The 14,928-nt window shown below is 38.6% G+C and overlaps 1 protein-coding gene across 2 annotated transcripts in view; it reads left to right on the plus strand.

Annotated features, from left to right (window-relative positions):
- The first annotated feature begins 356 nt into the window (after positions 1-356).
- The window catches only part of MYOM1 (myomesin 1), a 173,005-nt gene continuing 158,433 nt past the window's right edge, over positions 357-14,928 (plus strand). For both annotated transcript variants that reach the window (XM_036244934.1, XM_036244935.1), the window contains exons 1-2: positions 357-496; positions 5,031-5,359. In XM_036244934.1, coding sequence (XP_036100827.1) covers positions 5,055-5,359 — 305 coding nt within the window. In that variant the 5' untranslated portion in view covers positions 357-496; positions 5,031-5,054. The remainder of the gene's footprint in view (positions 497-5,030; positions 5,360-14,928) is intronic.

A 14,928-nucleotide genomic window follows, 5' to 3' on the forward strand; every position in this document is an offset into this window, starting at 1 on the left:
ACGTATCTTAGCATTAAAATACCATGACGTTCTTGTTGGGAATCAGATTACTACCCTTATTTTTAGCTCTCCACACAAATCACTCTTTCCATTGCACTTTTAAATATCCAGTGATAAAGTAACATTGAAAATACTCTTCTAGCCAAATAAAAATCTGAAGTTTGGTTTAATGAGGCCAGACTCACTGACTGGTATTAATATAATTACATTACTGAGGCAGCTACCAGCTAGTGCCTCTCTTTTCCTCTCAGTTTAGGACTACCCTCCTCGTTTGCTGCTATATTTATCTGCCTTCTTGGCCATAAAAGGCTGGCTGTGTGGCTCTGACATTCTACTGCCTGACCACATGCATTATTTTTGAACTGGCCCCCAGGGTCCTGTCTTTAGCCCTGCCTCTTAACTTTTTCTTGGATTCAACCTACGTGGGTTTTTCATCTTCATCCAGCTCCACAGCCACGTCGGAACATTTCCACTACCATCACTCCTTTGGAAACTGGTAAGCGTGACATTGAGGCAGAAGAATGCGCTTGATATTTTATGTGCTTAACAGCATTATGGGGTATGTGGTTTCTTTCTGTCTTCTGAGCTCAGCAGTTTTCTCAAAGAGATGTCAGAATAGCAGAGAAATAGGAAAGTGGAGCCCCTGGGAAGGAAGACAAAAGCAACAGAGTGCCAGTTTTTGCTGGCACAGCTATTCTCTCAGTTCATTGTCTTCTTTTTAAATTAAGCTACCATTCCTGGAACTATAAGGAAAGAGTAGCTGTCTCAAATGGAACTGAAAGTGTGAGTTAGGTTCTGTTTCCAACTTACAACTCAGTGGTTTGGTTGAAATCTGGAATGGATGAGGTGCCAGTAAATCATGTGCTTTCTATCCTCCGTATGCCTACAATACTCCTTGATTACAAATTAGACCAAAAGAAGGAAAATTAACTTTGAAGTCGCTAGTTTCTAATTCAGTGATTTTGCTCGGACAATGCCACGTAGGTAAATGTAAGAGTGCATTATGATATCCTCACCTGAACATGGTTAGGCAGTATTTCAGAGGCAACATAGAACCCCACATAATGATCCTGAAGTTAACACTTTCTGTGAATAATTTTTATCAGCTTTTGGCCTCTAATGCCTGTACAAAGGTATCATATCAGAATTACAACTATGGGGGTGGCATTTCTTCCTAAATCCCCAAATTATTTTCCAGCAGAAAATGCAGGAAGACAACCAAACCATTTCCCCCCCGCCCCCCACATACTCTAGCTGTCATGTTGGGGATAATCCTTGCTTACTGATGAAGAGATGGTAGTTATATCTTTGATCCAGAGGTTGGAGCTGTGACAATCAGCTCTGTTGACTTAAAGCTAAATGCTATTTAATTGTTATTCATTATCTATGTACTTGGAATATTAACTATTATTAAAAATAAATATATTGGGGGAAAATAGTAATCATGTGGAAAATAGAATTGGGGCAAAATATTTACAAATTTTATTTTGTTAAAATAATAACATTTCAGGTCATCTGAACTGTGAATTTAGCTGATAAAATAATACATAAGAAGGTCATTCATTATTTACTTGAATCTTATTCAAATAACATTTGTCATGTTGCAGTGTCTTATGTATCATTACAGAAATGTAGCTAATATCTTTATGTGCCAAACACATAATTTTATATTAATATATTCTAACCCTTTTGTTTTATCAAAAATTATGTAATAATTATTCATTACACATGATAATTCTGTATATTTTAGAACAGAAAACAGCAATCTATTTAAGGGTTGAAGCAAAGTTTCTTGCGAGTAACTATTTTTTTCCTTTTGGGAAATGCGATTTAGACTGTTATTTTTCATGAGCCCTAAGATAAATATTTCTGGAGTGAAGTTTGCTGGATTTTCTTTTCTAGGGAATACATGTTGACTTTTTAAATAGTTTAAATAAATAGTAGATTTAAACTTGACAAAAAATATGGCAAATTTAGAAAGATTCACTCCTCATTTAGAACTTAAAGATTTGGAAAAAATGATTAATTCACAACAAGTAACATTAAAAATAACATTTCAGACAAGATCGGGCGCATTCAGGGTGACCATGCTCAAAGCATTAAAAATTGGGGTGGGACTCCATAAAACGATTACTTCATCCAGGGTTGTCAGTGTAGCTGATAGGTTTCTGTCAGTGGACAGCTTATTCAAGAAAGCTAATGAATGCAATGGTAAGTCTCCCCTCCCTATGCTAAGCAAACGTAACTGTAACTTTCAGTAGAACTGTTAGCTCAAGTTCACAATACAAATTGCTACATTGATGACTGGCTTTCTTATGTCTTTATGTTAGAGAATTAGAAGCCTTCATATTCTTAATGGAGCAAATGTTTCTGGTTTGATACTATACCATTTAAAGTGCTTGTGAGATTTGAGAGGGCTCATTATATAAGTATACTCCAGGGTTCAGTCTTAGGACTTCCTTTTCCATTTATAATCATTCTAATTGGGGGGGGGGGGGGCTATAAATACCATCTATAAATTGGTGAGTCCCAATTGTAGGTCTTCACCCTGGACTTTTACACTGTTGCCCAAAGTCACATATCCAACTTCCCACTTTACCTCTCTACTTGGATGTCTAGCAGGAATCTCAAATGCAGTATGTCTTAAATCAATCCCCTGTTCTTCCATCCCAAACTGCTGCTTTCTTACACTCTTGCCTAGTTCAGTTAATAGCAACTTCAGGCAAAAACCTTGGAGTCATTTCTCACTCCCCTCTTTCTTTCACACCCTAATCCAGTACTTTCAGCAAATGCTTTTGGTTCTACCTTCAAAACATATGCAGAGTCTGATCATTTCTCGTATTTCCACTGGACTATTGCAATGGTCTTTATATGAATTTGCTAGGGCTCCCATAACAAAGTACCATCGTCTGGGTGGCTTAAACAGTAGAAATTTATCTTCCCCAAATTCTGGAAGCTAGAAATCTGAAATGAAGGCTTGGCAGAGTTGGTTTTATTCTGAGTCCTCTCCTATCTTGGAGATGGTTGTTTTCTTTCGTGACTTCACAAGATGTACCTATCTGTGTCCTAATTTCCTCTTTTTTTTTTTTTTTAATCCTCACCCGAGGATATTTTTCCATTTTTTGTACAGATAGAGTAGGAGGGAGAGAGGAAGGGAGAGAGAGAGAGAAACATCGACGTGAAGGGACACATCGAGTGGCTGCCACCCGCACGACCAACCAGGGCCGGGGACAAACTGCAACCGAAGTACGTGCCCTTAGCGGGAACCGAACCCGGGTCTCTCCGGACCGCAGGCCGACGCTCTAACCGCTGAGCCAAACTGGCCAGGGCCTAATTTCCTCTTTATAGGGACAACAGTCATATTTGGTTAGAACCCACCCTGATGACTTCATTGTTAACCTCTTTTCTTCTGTAAGACCCTATCTCCAAATATGGTCACATATGAAATACTGGCAAAAGGACTTCAACCTATGAATTTGGGGGAATACAACTTAGCTCATAACAACCTTCTAATTGGTCTCCTGGCTTTTATTCTTGTCCCTCAACAGTCTATTCTTCAGAATCAGTGAGAGTGATTCTCAACTCAGAACCTTCTGATAGCCTCAACCTTTTCAGAAAAAAAAGACAAAATCCTTAAAGTTAGTTGCCTGTAGGACCCTGCACTGTGTGCCCTTAGCCTGCCACCCCTGCCACATCATCTTCTATACCTCTCCCTGCATCCCCTCCCTCTATGCAGGGTCGCTAGCTTATGTACTACTCCTGCACGCTCACACCCCAGTGCCTTTGCAATGGCCTAACATCTGGAACACTTTTCTTCCAGTTGCATGCTCAAATGTCACTTTCCAGTGAAGCTGTTTATTTATTTTTTATCCTCACCCGAGGACACTTTTCTATTTTTTGTTCAGATAGAGTGGGAGGGAGAGAAACATTGACTTGAAAGGGAGACAAGTGGTTGCTACCTGCACGACCCAACCAGGGCCAGGGACAAACCGCAACCGAGGTACGTGCTCTTAGTGGGAACCGAACCCGGGTCTCTCTGGACCACAGGCCGACACTCTAACCGCTGAACAAAACCAGCCAGAGCCAGTGAAGCTGTTTAAAATTGCCTCCACCTGCCCCGCCGGTGTGGCTCAGTGGATTGAGCACCGAGAGGTTGCTGGTTCAATTCTCAGTCAGGGCATATGCCCAGGTTGCAGGCTTGATCCTAAGTATGGGCGTGCAGGAGGCAGCCAATTAATTTTTCTCTCTCATTGATGTTTCTATCTCTCTCTCTCCCCCTCTCCCTTTCTGTCTAGCTAAAAAAAAAAAAAAAAAAAAAATCAATAAAAATATATTGAAAAAATAAATAAAATTGCCCCACCCCCTTATTGCTTTATTTTTATCCATAGCATTTAGCACACGCTAATATACCTTTTACTTGACTTATTTCTTTTCTCTATTGTCTACTTCTGCAGTAGAATATAAGTTTCTATATAAGGTTATCAGAGCATGGATTTTATTTGTTTTGTTCATCTCTGTAATTCTTGTGCTGGAATAGTACAATGCTCATAGTAGGTCTCAGTAATTATTTAATGAATGAAAACCACATTGGCTGTACACAGATGCTCCATCATTACCCGTTTTTTCGGATGAAGTACCCATCAGAATAAAATGTCAGAAAACTAGAAATATGTATTATGAAAGGTCTGAGGAAAAGCACAATAGTCAGGGTAAGGAAACTAAAGATTTTATATATATATTTTGTTTTTAAGAGAGAGAGTGAGATAAGAGGAGAAAGAGAAAAGGAGAGGAGGGGAAAAGAGGAAGACAGGAAGAAAAAAAGAAAGCTGTACGAGGACGGGGCGGGGGGCACAACTGAGCATGAAGTAGGAAGTTTATTGAGTAATTAGTTAAGCTAAAAGTTTCACATCACTTTCCATTTACTCTTTGGAAAAGATAAGAGCATTCATTTTTACACATTGGTTTAGATGACTTAGTCTATAGGATTTGTGCCTTAATAATTCACTCAGAAAGTTGTTGCTTTCTTATAGGTTTTTTTGGTTCTCTGGGGGCACATGATGTCTCTGCCGTTTTATCAGAAATTGCACCAGCACTATGATCGCAGCTACCGTAACAAGGACCTTCGCACCACCATGAGCCAGTACCATGAGCAGGAGAAGAAAAGTTCTGCCATCTACACCCACGGCTCAGCGGCCTACAGCAGCCGCTCCTTGGCTGCACACCGCCAGGAATCCCAGGCCTTCAGCCAGGCATCAGCAGCCTCCTACAAGCAGCAGGCATCTTGGGCCGCTGAGTCCTCCCTCGAGTCTGCAATCAGTCGGAAGGCGGCCTCAGCCTACGATTATGGCTACTCCCATGGGTATGTCAAAAGCAGCCTTCCAATCTTAGGGCAAAGGCTTGTTCTCCGAATACTCCTCTTCATTCATGTTTTCTTTTCTTCTTAAATCTAGCGTCCCTGTATTTAAACCAGGCGGGGAGCAAACCTGTGTATTTGGGAAACCTGGGACTTCTGCCTATCTATTGCCTTTTACCCCATCTTTTTGAATGTCACAAAGTGCTTCAGAGTGATGTTGAAGAGTCTTGATTTTTAGAAGCAGAGACGGTTTGCTACAGGTTGCATTCACAGCAGCTGAGCCAGAAAATATCATTTCAACACTCACAACAGGTTTCTTGGCTTTCAGGATGTGTCTTACTTAGATGAGAAGGCGGTAGAGAATTTAAAGTTCGCAGGTCACAGGGTCCACACTACAGCAAAGACGGGTTCTATTTTTTCAGTGTCTGAAAGCCAATGTTAACATTCAGAACTGTTATTCAAGCAGCAAATATTTTCTTTAGTTGGAGCATTTTCTTAAATCATGCCCTATATCACTCAGTTAGACTAAGAATACCAGGAACAACCTGGAGTCCCACAAAATTAGATTTATTGACCCATTTCAAAGAGAGAGTTACTATAGGATTCTAGAAAGTGGAATTTAGATACAAGTCGGTCTGCAACGTGAACCCAGGGTGTTTTTTGTTTTTCTGTTTTTGTTTTTGGAAACAGTAAAGTTGAGGTAAGAAATCCTGTGTGGAACTCAGCTCCCGAGCTGGGGATCAAACTGCTTTTCTTTTTAAAAAATATATGTTTTTAGCCCTGGCCAGTTTGGCTCAGTGGTTAGAGCGTTGGCCTGCAGTCCAGAGAGACCTGGGTTCAGTTGCCACTAGAGGCGTGTGCCTCGGTTGCAATTTGTCCCCGGCCCTGGTTGGTTGTGCAGGTGGCAGCCACTCGGTGTGTCCCTTTCACGTTGATGTTTCTCTCTCTCTCTCCTTCCCACTCAATTGAACAAAAAATGGAAAAAAAGTCCTTGGGTGAGGATAAAAAAAAAATCTATATCTATATCTATATCTATATCTATATGTATATCTATATCTATATCTATATATGTTTATATTGGTTTTTTAGAGACAGAGGAAGGAAGTGAGAGATAGAAACATTGATGTGAGAGATATATCAGTGGGCTGCCTCCTGCATGCCCCCTACTGGGAATCGAACCCACAACCTTGGGCATGTGCTCTGCCTGGGAATGAAACGGGACCTCTCAGTCCATGAGAATATGCTCAGTCCACTGAGCCACATCGGCCTGGCCAAGCTGCTTTTCTTTTTCTTTTTCATTTTTCTTTCTCCTCACTTGAGAACATTTTTTTTGCATTTATCTTTAGATAAAGCAGGAGGGAGAGAGGGAGGAAGAGAGAAAGAGAAACATTGATGTGAGAGAGACACATTGAGTCGTTACCACCCACACGACCCCAACCGGGGCCAGGGACAAACTGCAACTGAGGTACATGCTGTTAGCGGGAACTGAATCTGGGACTCTCTGGTCTGCTGGCCAATGCTCTAACCACTGAGCCGAACTGACCAGGGCCAAGCTGCTTTTCTATGTCAACAGCTCCTGAGGTCTTCCAGGCAAGAGTGCACTGTCTCATTCTTGCTGATAAAGTTTCAAACAGCAACCTTACTGATAATCTATTGTATTAGAAAAGAAACTTTCTCAGTGATTCTTTAGTCACTCAAAGAAAGAGGTTGCCATGACACTTTATAGTGGCAGTGTCCCTGGGAGAAATGTTTTCTATGGCTTTGCAGTTGGCTTCTGTCTGTTGTTCCAACCTGCTGAGCAGATGTTAACTTTCTCAGTCCAAGCTAATTTTAATTTTTTCAATACCCAGAATGAAATGTTTCATGGGGACTAAAAATAACTCAAAAGATACATGTAATTTTATTAAAAATTTATCTATAGTTCTCAGAAAGAATTGCTAAACTTCAACATGTAAAAATGTCTGGGCTATGTGGTAAATAACCACCTGCTGCCTCGAATTCTCTCCAAAGCATCTGACATAGGTTGCATTTTTGTTCTCAACATAATAAAATTTTAAGTCTTACAAAATTTGAGCCCACAAAATATGTTAGGACACCTGGAAAAGACATTTATTTCTGGAAATTAAAAAAGTTAATGAGGAAATAACATAGTAGTTTGTATAAAGAGAAATGAGGAAGGTTTCTGAAGGCAGAAATTCCTGATTTCCTATTGGAATAAAGTACCACCTGATCTATGGCTGTTGTTTCATCCGTACTGACAGTGACCTCCTGGGAGCTTTGGCTATGTTCAGTAACAGAGCCAGAGTCCTGTGGGGTTTACCTGGAATGTATGATGTCAACATTCTTAAATTCTATTCAAAATGGAACAGGATCATTTTGCAATCTCACTTTCATGAGTCATATTCTGCCATTGGGTAGTCATAAGGATCTCGAACTGGCTGCAAATGTGGAAATATTATCACTGAGAGAAATTCATTTCTTTTAGCACTTGCTTCACGTGAACTGCCTCAAAAAGAAGAGTTGGGAGGAATTAACACCTTGTGGGTGTGATAGCATCTCCTAAGCAATGTTCCATAGATATGTGTAATAACTTCATTTAGGAAAGCAGCTGTTTTGTAATAGAGGAGGATTGTATTTGAAATATACATTTTCTTGGACTATTTGTTCTGAGTCTATGGAAGATGGGTATTTTCATTATCACTCCATTGATAATGTAACACCTTGTGTACTTATTTCATTTTCCCAATACTGCAGAATCTATAGAATTTATGATTTTGTATTTTTGAATTCTTTACTTCTTCAACTTCATTGCTAAATTTTATCTTAAAATTACTTTAATTTTCCACAAATCCTTCTTTAAACCACAAATGCAATATTTATATTTATTCATAATCTGATCTTTTGCATCAAACATTAATAATTAAACTTTTGAGAACTTTTATATTTTAGTCAGAAAACATTTGCTCTATATAATCTTTGGAAGACAGTCATTTTAGCTATAAAGAGCCTCACATAATAAACTTTCTATAGGAAACTAAACTGTAAGTATTTTTCTGTAGTCAACCTCACATCTTGTTCCTTTCTGCTATGTATGTATTTATGTAGGTAGGCAGGCATTTATTAATGACTTGCTATTTTTGAATAACTCAAACTTCTTGGTAAAAACATGTTGACCTAGAAATATTGACCTAGAAGCAAGAGGGAAGAAAATGCCAATATTTTTCCTTTGTATAACGCATTGTAGAAGAAAAGAAAGCCAACCTAATTTTGGGAGTATTTTTTAGTCTTTCTTTTTTTAGACCTAGAGCTAACAGGTGAAGATAATAGTCTTTGAACATTTCAAAATCTTCATAATTCCTGTAGGTTCTATTTTAGCTTTTTAAAAGTGAAGCAACTTTTTTCTGCTAAATGAAATATCTCTCTTTGGATTGTGGTCAGTGTTGTTGATTAAAACCCCTAGAGTTGGAACTGCAATTCTGTGGTGTATACGCAAGCACTAGGTGTGATCCAATTTTAGCCTCTGCTTTGTAGTCAAATGTCTAGTGTTAAAGTGGAAACTGTGGAGATTTATATTGTGCTCAGGAGTTGGCTGACCTCAGTTTTAAGAACAATGGTTTATCCAGTCTCAGTGTGATTGTAGCACAGATCTGTTACCAATTGTATTCTGAGCCAAGGGTTATAAAATAAATTCTGGAGGCTTATTCTAAGTGCCTTTAGTATTAGTCACAGTGAGAAAAACCCCTAAAGTAAAGAAAGTAATTCAGGAAAACAAAATGACACAAGATTACTATTTTATGCTAGCAATCCACAAATACTATCAGGAACTAAAAGAGGAATGGTACTCATGACCACTTTGCAACCATTAGGCAAGGGTTCTTAACCTCTGTCAATAAATAGGTTTCAACAGTTTTGAATGATCTGAAATTATATGCAAAATTAAGTACAGATGAGAATTTTTTTTACTGAGAAGGACTGTAGCTTTCATCATATTCTTGGAGAACTTTGTGATTCCACAGTGGTCAGAACCACTGCACTAGACTGTCTACATGTATACCAGACAGCCCAATGTGTGACCTGAGGATCCCTTTTCTAATGCTAATATTATAAAGATTTAGGATGAAATAAGGCAGAGATCTACAGATAAAGTGGTATTATGGAAAACAAATTACCTTCTTTTCTTTTAAGTAAGCTGGACCACACATTAAGATGGAAATAATAGTCCTGGCCCATGTGTCTCAGTGGTTAGAGCATTGGCCCACACACCAAAGGGTCATGGGTTTGACTTCCAGTCAAGGGCATGAACCTGTGTTGCAGGTTTGATCCCCAGCTCTGGTCAGAGCACATGCAGGAGGCAAACAATAGATGTGTCTCTCTTATATCAATGTTTCTCTCTCTCCCTCCTTCTATTCTCTCTAAAAATCAATGAAATTAATTAACAACAACAACAATAAAAAGTGGAAGGAATAAAAGAAATACTTTGTTATATTTGATAAGTAGGAATGAATAACTTTATAAAACCAGTGAACAACATAGCATAGTTCTTGGATGATAGAAGGATTTAGAGTTGTCTCAAACCTCTGTGGTAATGGTAGACATTTAATTGTCTGATTCTAAACAAATTAAAATTCATCCCAGATGATGCAATTAGCATAGCATCCTCTGTATCACTGTATGTTTACATTAGCCCTGAGAAGCAGAAATTATTATCCTTATTTTACAAAATAGAAAATTAGAGACCAAAAAGATTGAATGACCTTCCTTACACCAAGAAGCAGTAGGCTGCAATTTGAAACCCCCTCCTATGAAACTTCCCCACCCCTTTCCAAGGGAACCCAATGCCAGATATAGTCTACAACTCCCCTGACCACACTGCCACCAGATTTTTCTTGAAGCATCAACTTATAGGTTTGTGTTATGCTTCCTTTTATTTGCCCTTTTCCATTGAACACCAAAATAACTGAGATTTAAAGCAGGAAAAAATAGATGGAAAGGCACAAATTTTAAGACAAAAAAATCCTAGAGCATTCATGAATGCCAAGCCTGGAACCTTACAGATTCTTTAACTTGACACTTAGAATCAGACACAGAGCCTTGAAAGGGACTCTGGAAGACACCAGTTCAAGAATGAGAAAGCTGAGGCTTGAGTGACTTGACAGGGATCTCTGCCTAACTTTAAATTGTGCCCTTATCTACACTCATGTCATGTTAATCAACTCCCCTCGGTAACTGCCCTGATCATAACCTCTTTTGGAATTACTAGAGTTTGCAAAGAACATGCTAATGCTCAAACTAATTCTAATTCAGACACAGATACCAGTGCTAAAAATAGAGACCACTAAACACAGAACTGACCCTCCTACTTTTATTGGTGGATCTGATTATAGCAAGGTCTGAGTGGGGCCTGAAAACTTACTTCATCTCCCACTCCAATATAGTTTCAAAAGATGTTACCAAAGAAATCTACTGCCTTGTGGACATCTTTGTGTCTTGCTCTTAGTGACTGGCATTAGTTTAATGTCCATTCTCTAAATACATATTTCTAGATGTTACAATGAGAAATAAATAATCTTTGGGGTCAAACAGGCCTGTGTATGCAGTAGTCCTTCCTTGTTCTCAGTTTTGCTTTCTGCAGTTTCAGTTATCCACAGTCAACCTTGGACCAAAAATATTAAATAGAAAATTCCAGAAATAAACAATTAATAGGTTTTAAATTGCATGCCACACTGAGTATTATGATGAAATCTCACACTGTCCCACCCAAAATGTGAATCATTCCTTTGTCTGTGTATCCACACTGTATACAGTACTTGCCTATTAGTCACTTGTAGCTATCTGGTTATCAGATGGACTGTTGTGATATTTCAGTGCTTGTGTTCAGGTAACCCTTATTTCACTAAATAATGGCCCCAAAGTACAGGAATAGTGTTGTTGGCAATTCAGATATGCTCAAGAGAAGCTGTGAAGTGCGTCTTAAGTAAAAAGGTGTGTATATATATATTAGAAAAAAACATAGTGTATGTAGGGTTTGCTACTATCCGTGGTTCAGGCAGGCACTGGGCATCTTGGAATGTAGCTCCTTAGACAAGGGAGGGACTACTATACTTGCAATTAGGCTTATGACTTTGGATAAGCTGATTAACCTCTCAGTTTGTTCATCTGTAAAGTGAGAAAAATGATTGTCCCTCAGGTTGGGAGTTCTTAAATTATATATAGCATTTAGTGTAATGGCTGTCACATGGGGAATACTCAATGAGGTTTTGGTATTGTTGTTTATTCAGTCAATAAATATTTACCCAGTACCTTTTGTATGCTAAGTACTGCTCTAGGTGCTCAGAATAAACAAAAATTGACAAAGATTCCTGCCCTTATGGAATATATATTCTAGCATGGAGAGATAGGCCATAAACAATAAATATAATTTAAAAAGACATTACATTTTGTATTATGCTAAAAGGTAATAAATGTTATGAAAGCAATAAAAATGGACTAGGGTCAGAGATATCAGGTAAGTAGTCGAGGGTGCAGGCTGTAATTTGCAATAGTGTAGTCAGGCCTCAGTGAGAAGGTGATATCTGAGCAAAGACATAAAGTAGCTAAGGGAGTTCATCATGAGCTTATCTGGGAGAAGGGTACACCAGGCATCAGGAACAGCCACTGTAAGGCCTTACAGCAAGGAGCAGCATCGAGACCAGTGAGGGAGTAGAGGAGTGAGGGGAAGAGTAGATGGAAAAGATGTCAGAGAGGTAATGAACGGAGCAGGGACAATCATGAAGGCCCTTGTATTGTAAAGACTTTCTTCTGAGTTAAAGGAGGGAGCTGTGACTGAGTTTTGAGCAGGAAAGTGACATGATCTGATTTAAGTTGTATTGGGATCACTGTGGCTGCTGTGTGGAGAACAGACTATGGGGCAAAACAGGTCAGCCAGTTAGAAGGTTTATGTTATAGTCCAGGCAAAAGCTGATGATGTGTAGTAAGAAAGGCTGTGGTGAGCAGTGGTCATATTTTTGGATCTCTTTTTTTGCCAGAATCTAAATTCCATCAGATTTTTCACAGAGCTCTTAAATTCCCTTAAGCTCTCAGGTTCTCTTAAGTTCCCATGGAGTTTTGAGGCTGCGAAAAGATCCACGTAGATGTTCTGTGTACATTGGATCTTCTGATACTCTATCTAGTAGTATGATAATGATAAAACCATTTGTTCTCCATTTCCAAAGATTCCAAAGAAGTACCTTGTTATGTTGTTACTTTTTATGGTACTTAATAAGAAAAACACATGAAATAACCATAGTTGTATTGAGACTGAAACTCATCTGTAGATTTAAGTGGCTGAATCTGAATTATGTAAAACTACTGAACCAATAGACTCTTATGGGAAATACATTTGCTTAAAAAGCTGCTGTTATATCAAGGTTTTTGCATTCTAGAGATAGTATTATAGCCTCTTCTCTAAATAAAAGTATTATTATTATACATAAGGAAAAATATTATATATTCAGTAAAGAAATCAATACAGTAGGTCCTCAAATCACGTCGTTTCATTCAATGTCATTTTGTTATAATGGTAATGAGGAAACATAAATTGATTCTCAGCTGAAGCCACTATCTGTGTGGAGTTTGTGCATTCTACCCATGTATGTGTGGGTTTTCTCCAGGTCCTCCAGTTTTCCCCCACATTCCAAAGATGTAGCTGTGAGGTGAATTGGCGTGTCTATATTGTCCCAGTCTGAGTGAGTGTGGGTGTGAGTGTGCCCTGCGATGGAAGGGCATCATGTCCAGGGTGGGTTCCCACCTTGCATCCTGAGCTACCAGGTTAGACTCTGGCTACCCATGTCCCTGTTCTAGAATAAGGAGGTTGGAAAATCTTTCTTAAATGTCTGTATAGCTCACATTTATTTCAGTGTTTAATATTAGAAGTGTTTGGGTCTTTATTTAGAAATGAAGTTTGGTGATTTTTTTTACCAGAAATATGCTGTAGAAACTTAACTCTTATCTTTATCAATTAGCCTATGGTAAAATTGATTTTGTTACACATTGTTTTTTTTAAAGTTGCAGTTTCCAAGGACCCACTGATGCCATTTAGTGTACAACATTCTAGGATTTGTCTTTCAGAATTTAAGTGGCAAGAAATTGACAAGTCACATTACTTCCTATACAGTAGGAGAATGTCGAAGGAAAATCTAATGAAAGCAGAAAAGCCAGTTCATTCTTTAAAAGGCAGTTGAGTTATGTTCTGAGCCCCAAAGATAAACCCTGAGTCCCAGGAGGGGAGCTCTCACCATGCACCAATCTCCTGCTTCCACTCTCACTGCTATAATTGTACAGCTCATTGTCAGAGAAAGAGATAGGAGGCTCACTTCTGGTGATACCAGTTTCATATAATCAGCAATTTATCAATGAATAGAACTGTGGAATGTTACAGCAGAAAGAGACTGAAAGTTCATCTAATCTATTCCCTTCCTTTCACAGATATTTTGACTGAGGCCCAGAAAGGCATGATTCACCCTCTGCTTCCTGGGCAAATATTGTTTGTTGGGTTATTTGGCAGGTAAAATTCAAGTTTAGATGATACAAGACACCCCCAGAATGGCATTCATCTTCCACAGACAGGTGAATCATGTTGTGAGAAGGAAGGCATGTCCTTTAAAGGAATAGGAATAGAATGAGTCAGCCAAAGGTAGAGGAAGTATAAAGCCATCACCTCCCAGGGCTTGGAGGTGAAATGTTAGCTCTGTCCACTGTTAGCTCTACCACACAGTTGGATGTAACTGAGCTTCCCCAAGGAGATCTCTAAATTCTGGAAGGCCAAAGGATCCATTGCAACAGGCTTGACCTTTTCCACAGCAGCCCTTCTAAATGAAACAAGAGAAATCAGAAACACCTGTAATGAGGAAGGTAACTTTCATAAAATGTCTAGTTAACCACAGGGACCATCCCCAAAGTGGAGTGGCATGTTAGTTTCTGGGCTGCTTTGTAAGTTAGTAAGACTAACCTTTATAAGCCCTGATCAATATTCAGTCTGCAGACTTAGACTCTATAAGGCATCTGCTGATACTATTGTCAAGTGCCCTGCATACTATAATTTCTAGGAAATATGAAGTAAATTCTCACTTCAACTTAAAATAGGTCATAATCTAGTCTAGTTAACTTAATTTTCGAAATAGTCAGAAATGGATAAAAAGTGAAGAGTGTATGTAAATAAGAACCATTAAAAGTTTAAACCTCTCAGTATGTTACCCACCCACCCTTTCTACAACACATGACTGTTTTATATTCGTGGTGAGAAGTGGTTTAGACCCTCATGATATTTGCTTTTAGATCATAGCTATATATTAGCTAGGAAGAGTTACTGAAAAAGAGAGTACAATGTTACTTCTCAGTGGAAATTTAAATAATAAAAAAACAATAAATACAAGAAAAAACTGTGGTTATATTTCTATTTAATTAGCTAATTTTTAAAACTAAAATGAGATGTTTTTATGGCTAAAAGACTGAAATGCAGATGTGGGGGTAAATATAGGGGAAATAATACAAAGAGTAAAAACAAAAAACCAAGGGATGCTTATTTATTATGCCACTAT

Source organism: Molossus molossus, unplaced genomic scaffold, assembly GCF_014108415.1.
Source record: "Molossus molossus isolate mMolMol1 unplaced genomic scaffold, mMolMol1.p scaffold_m16_p_6, whole genome shotgun sequence".
NCBI lineage: Eukaryota > Metazoa > Chordata > Mammalia > Chiroptera > Molossidae > Molossus > Molossus molossus.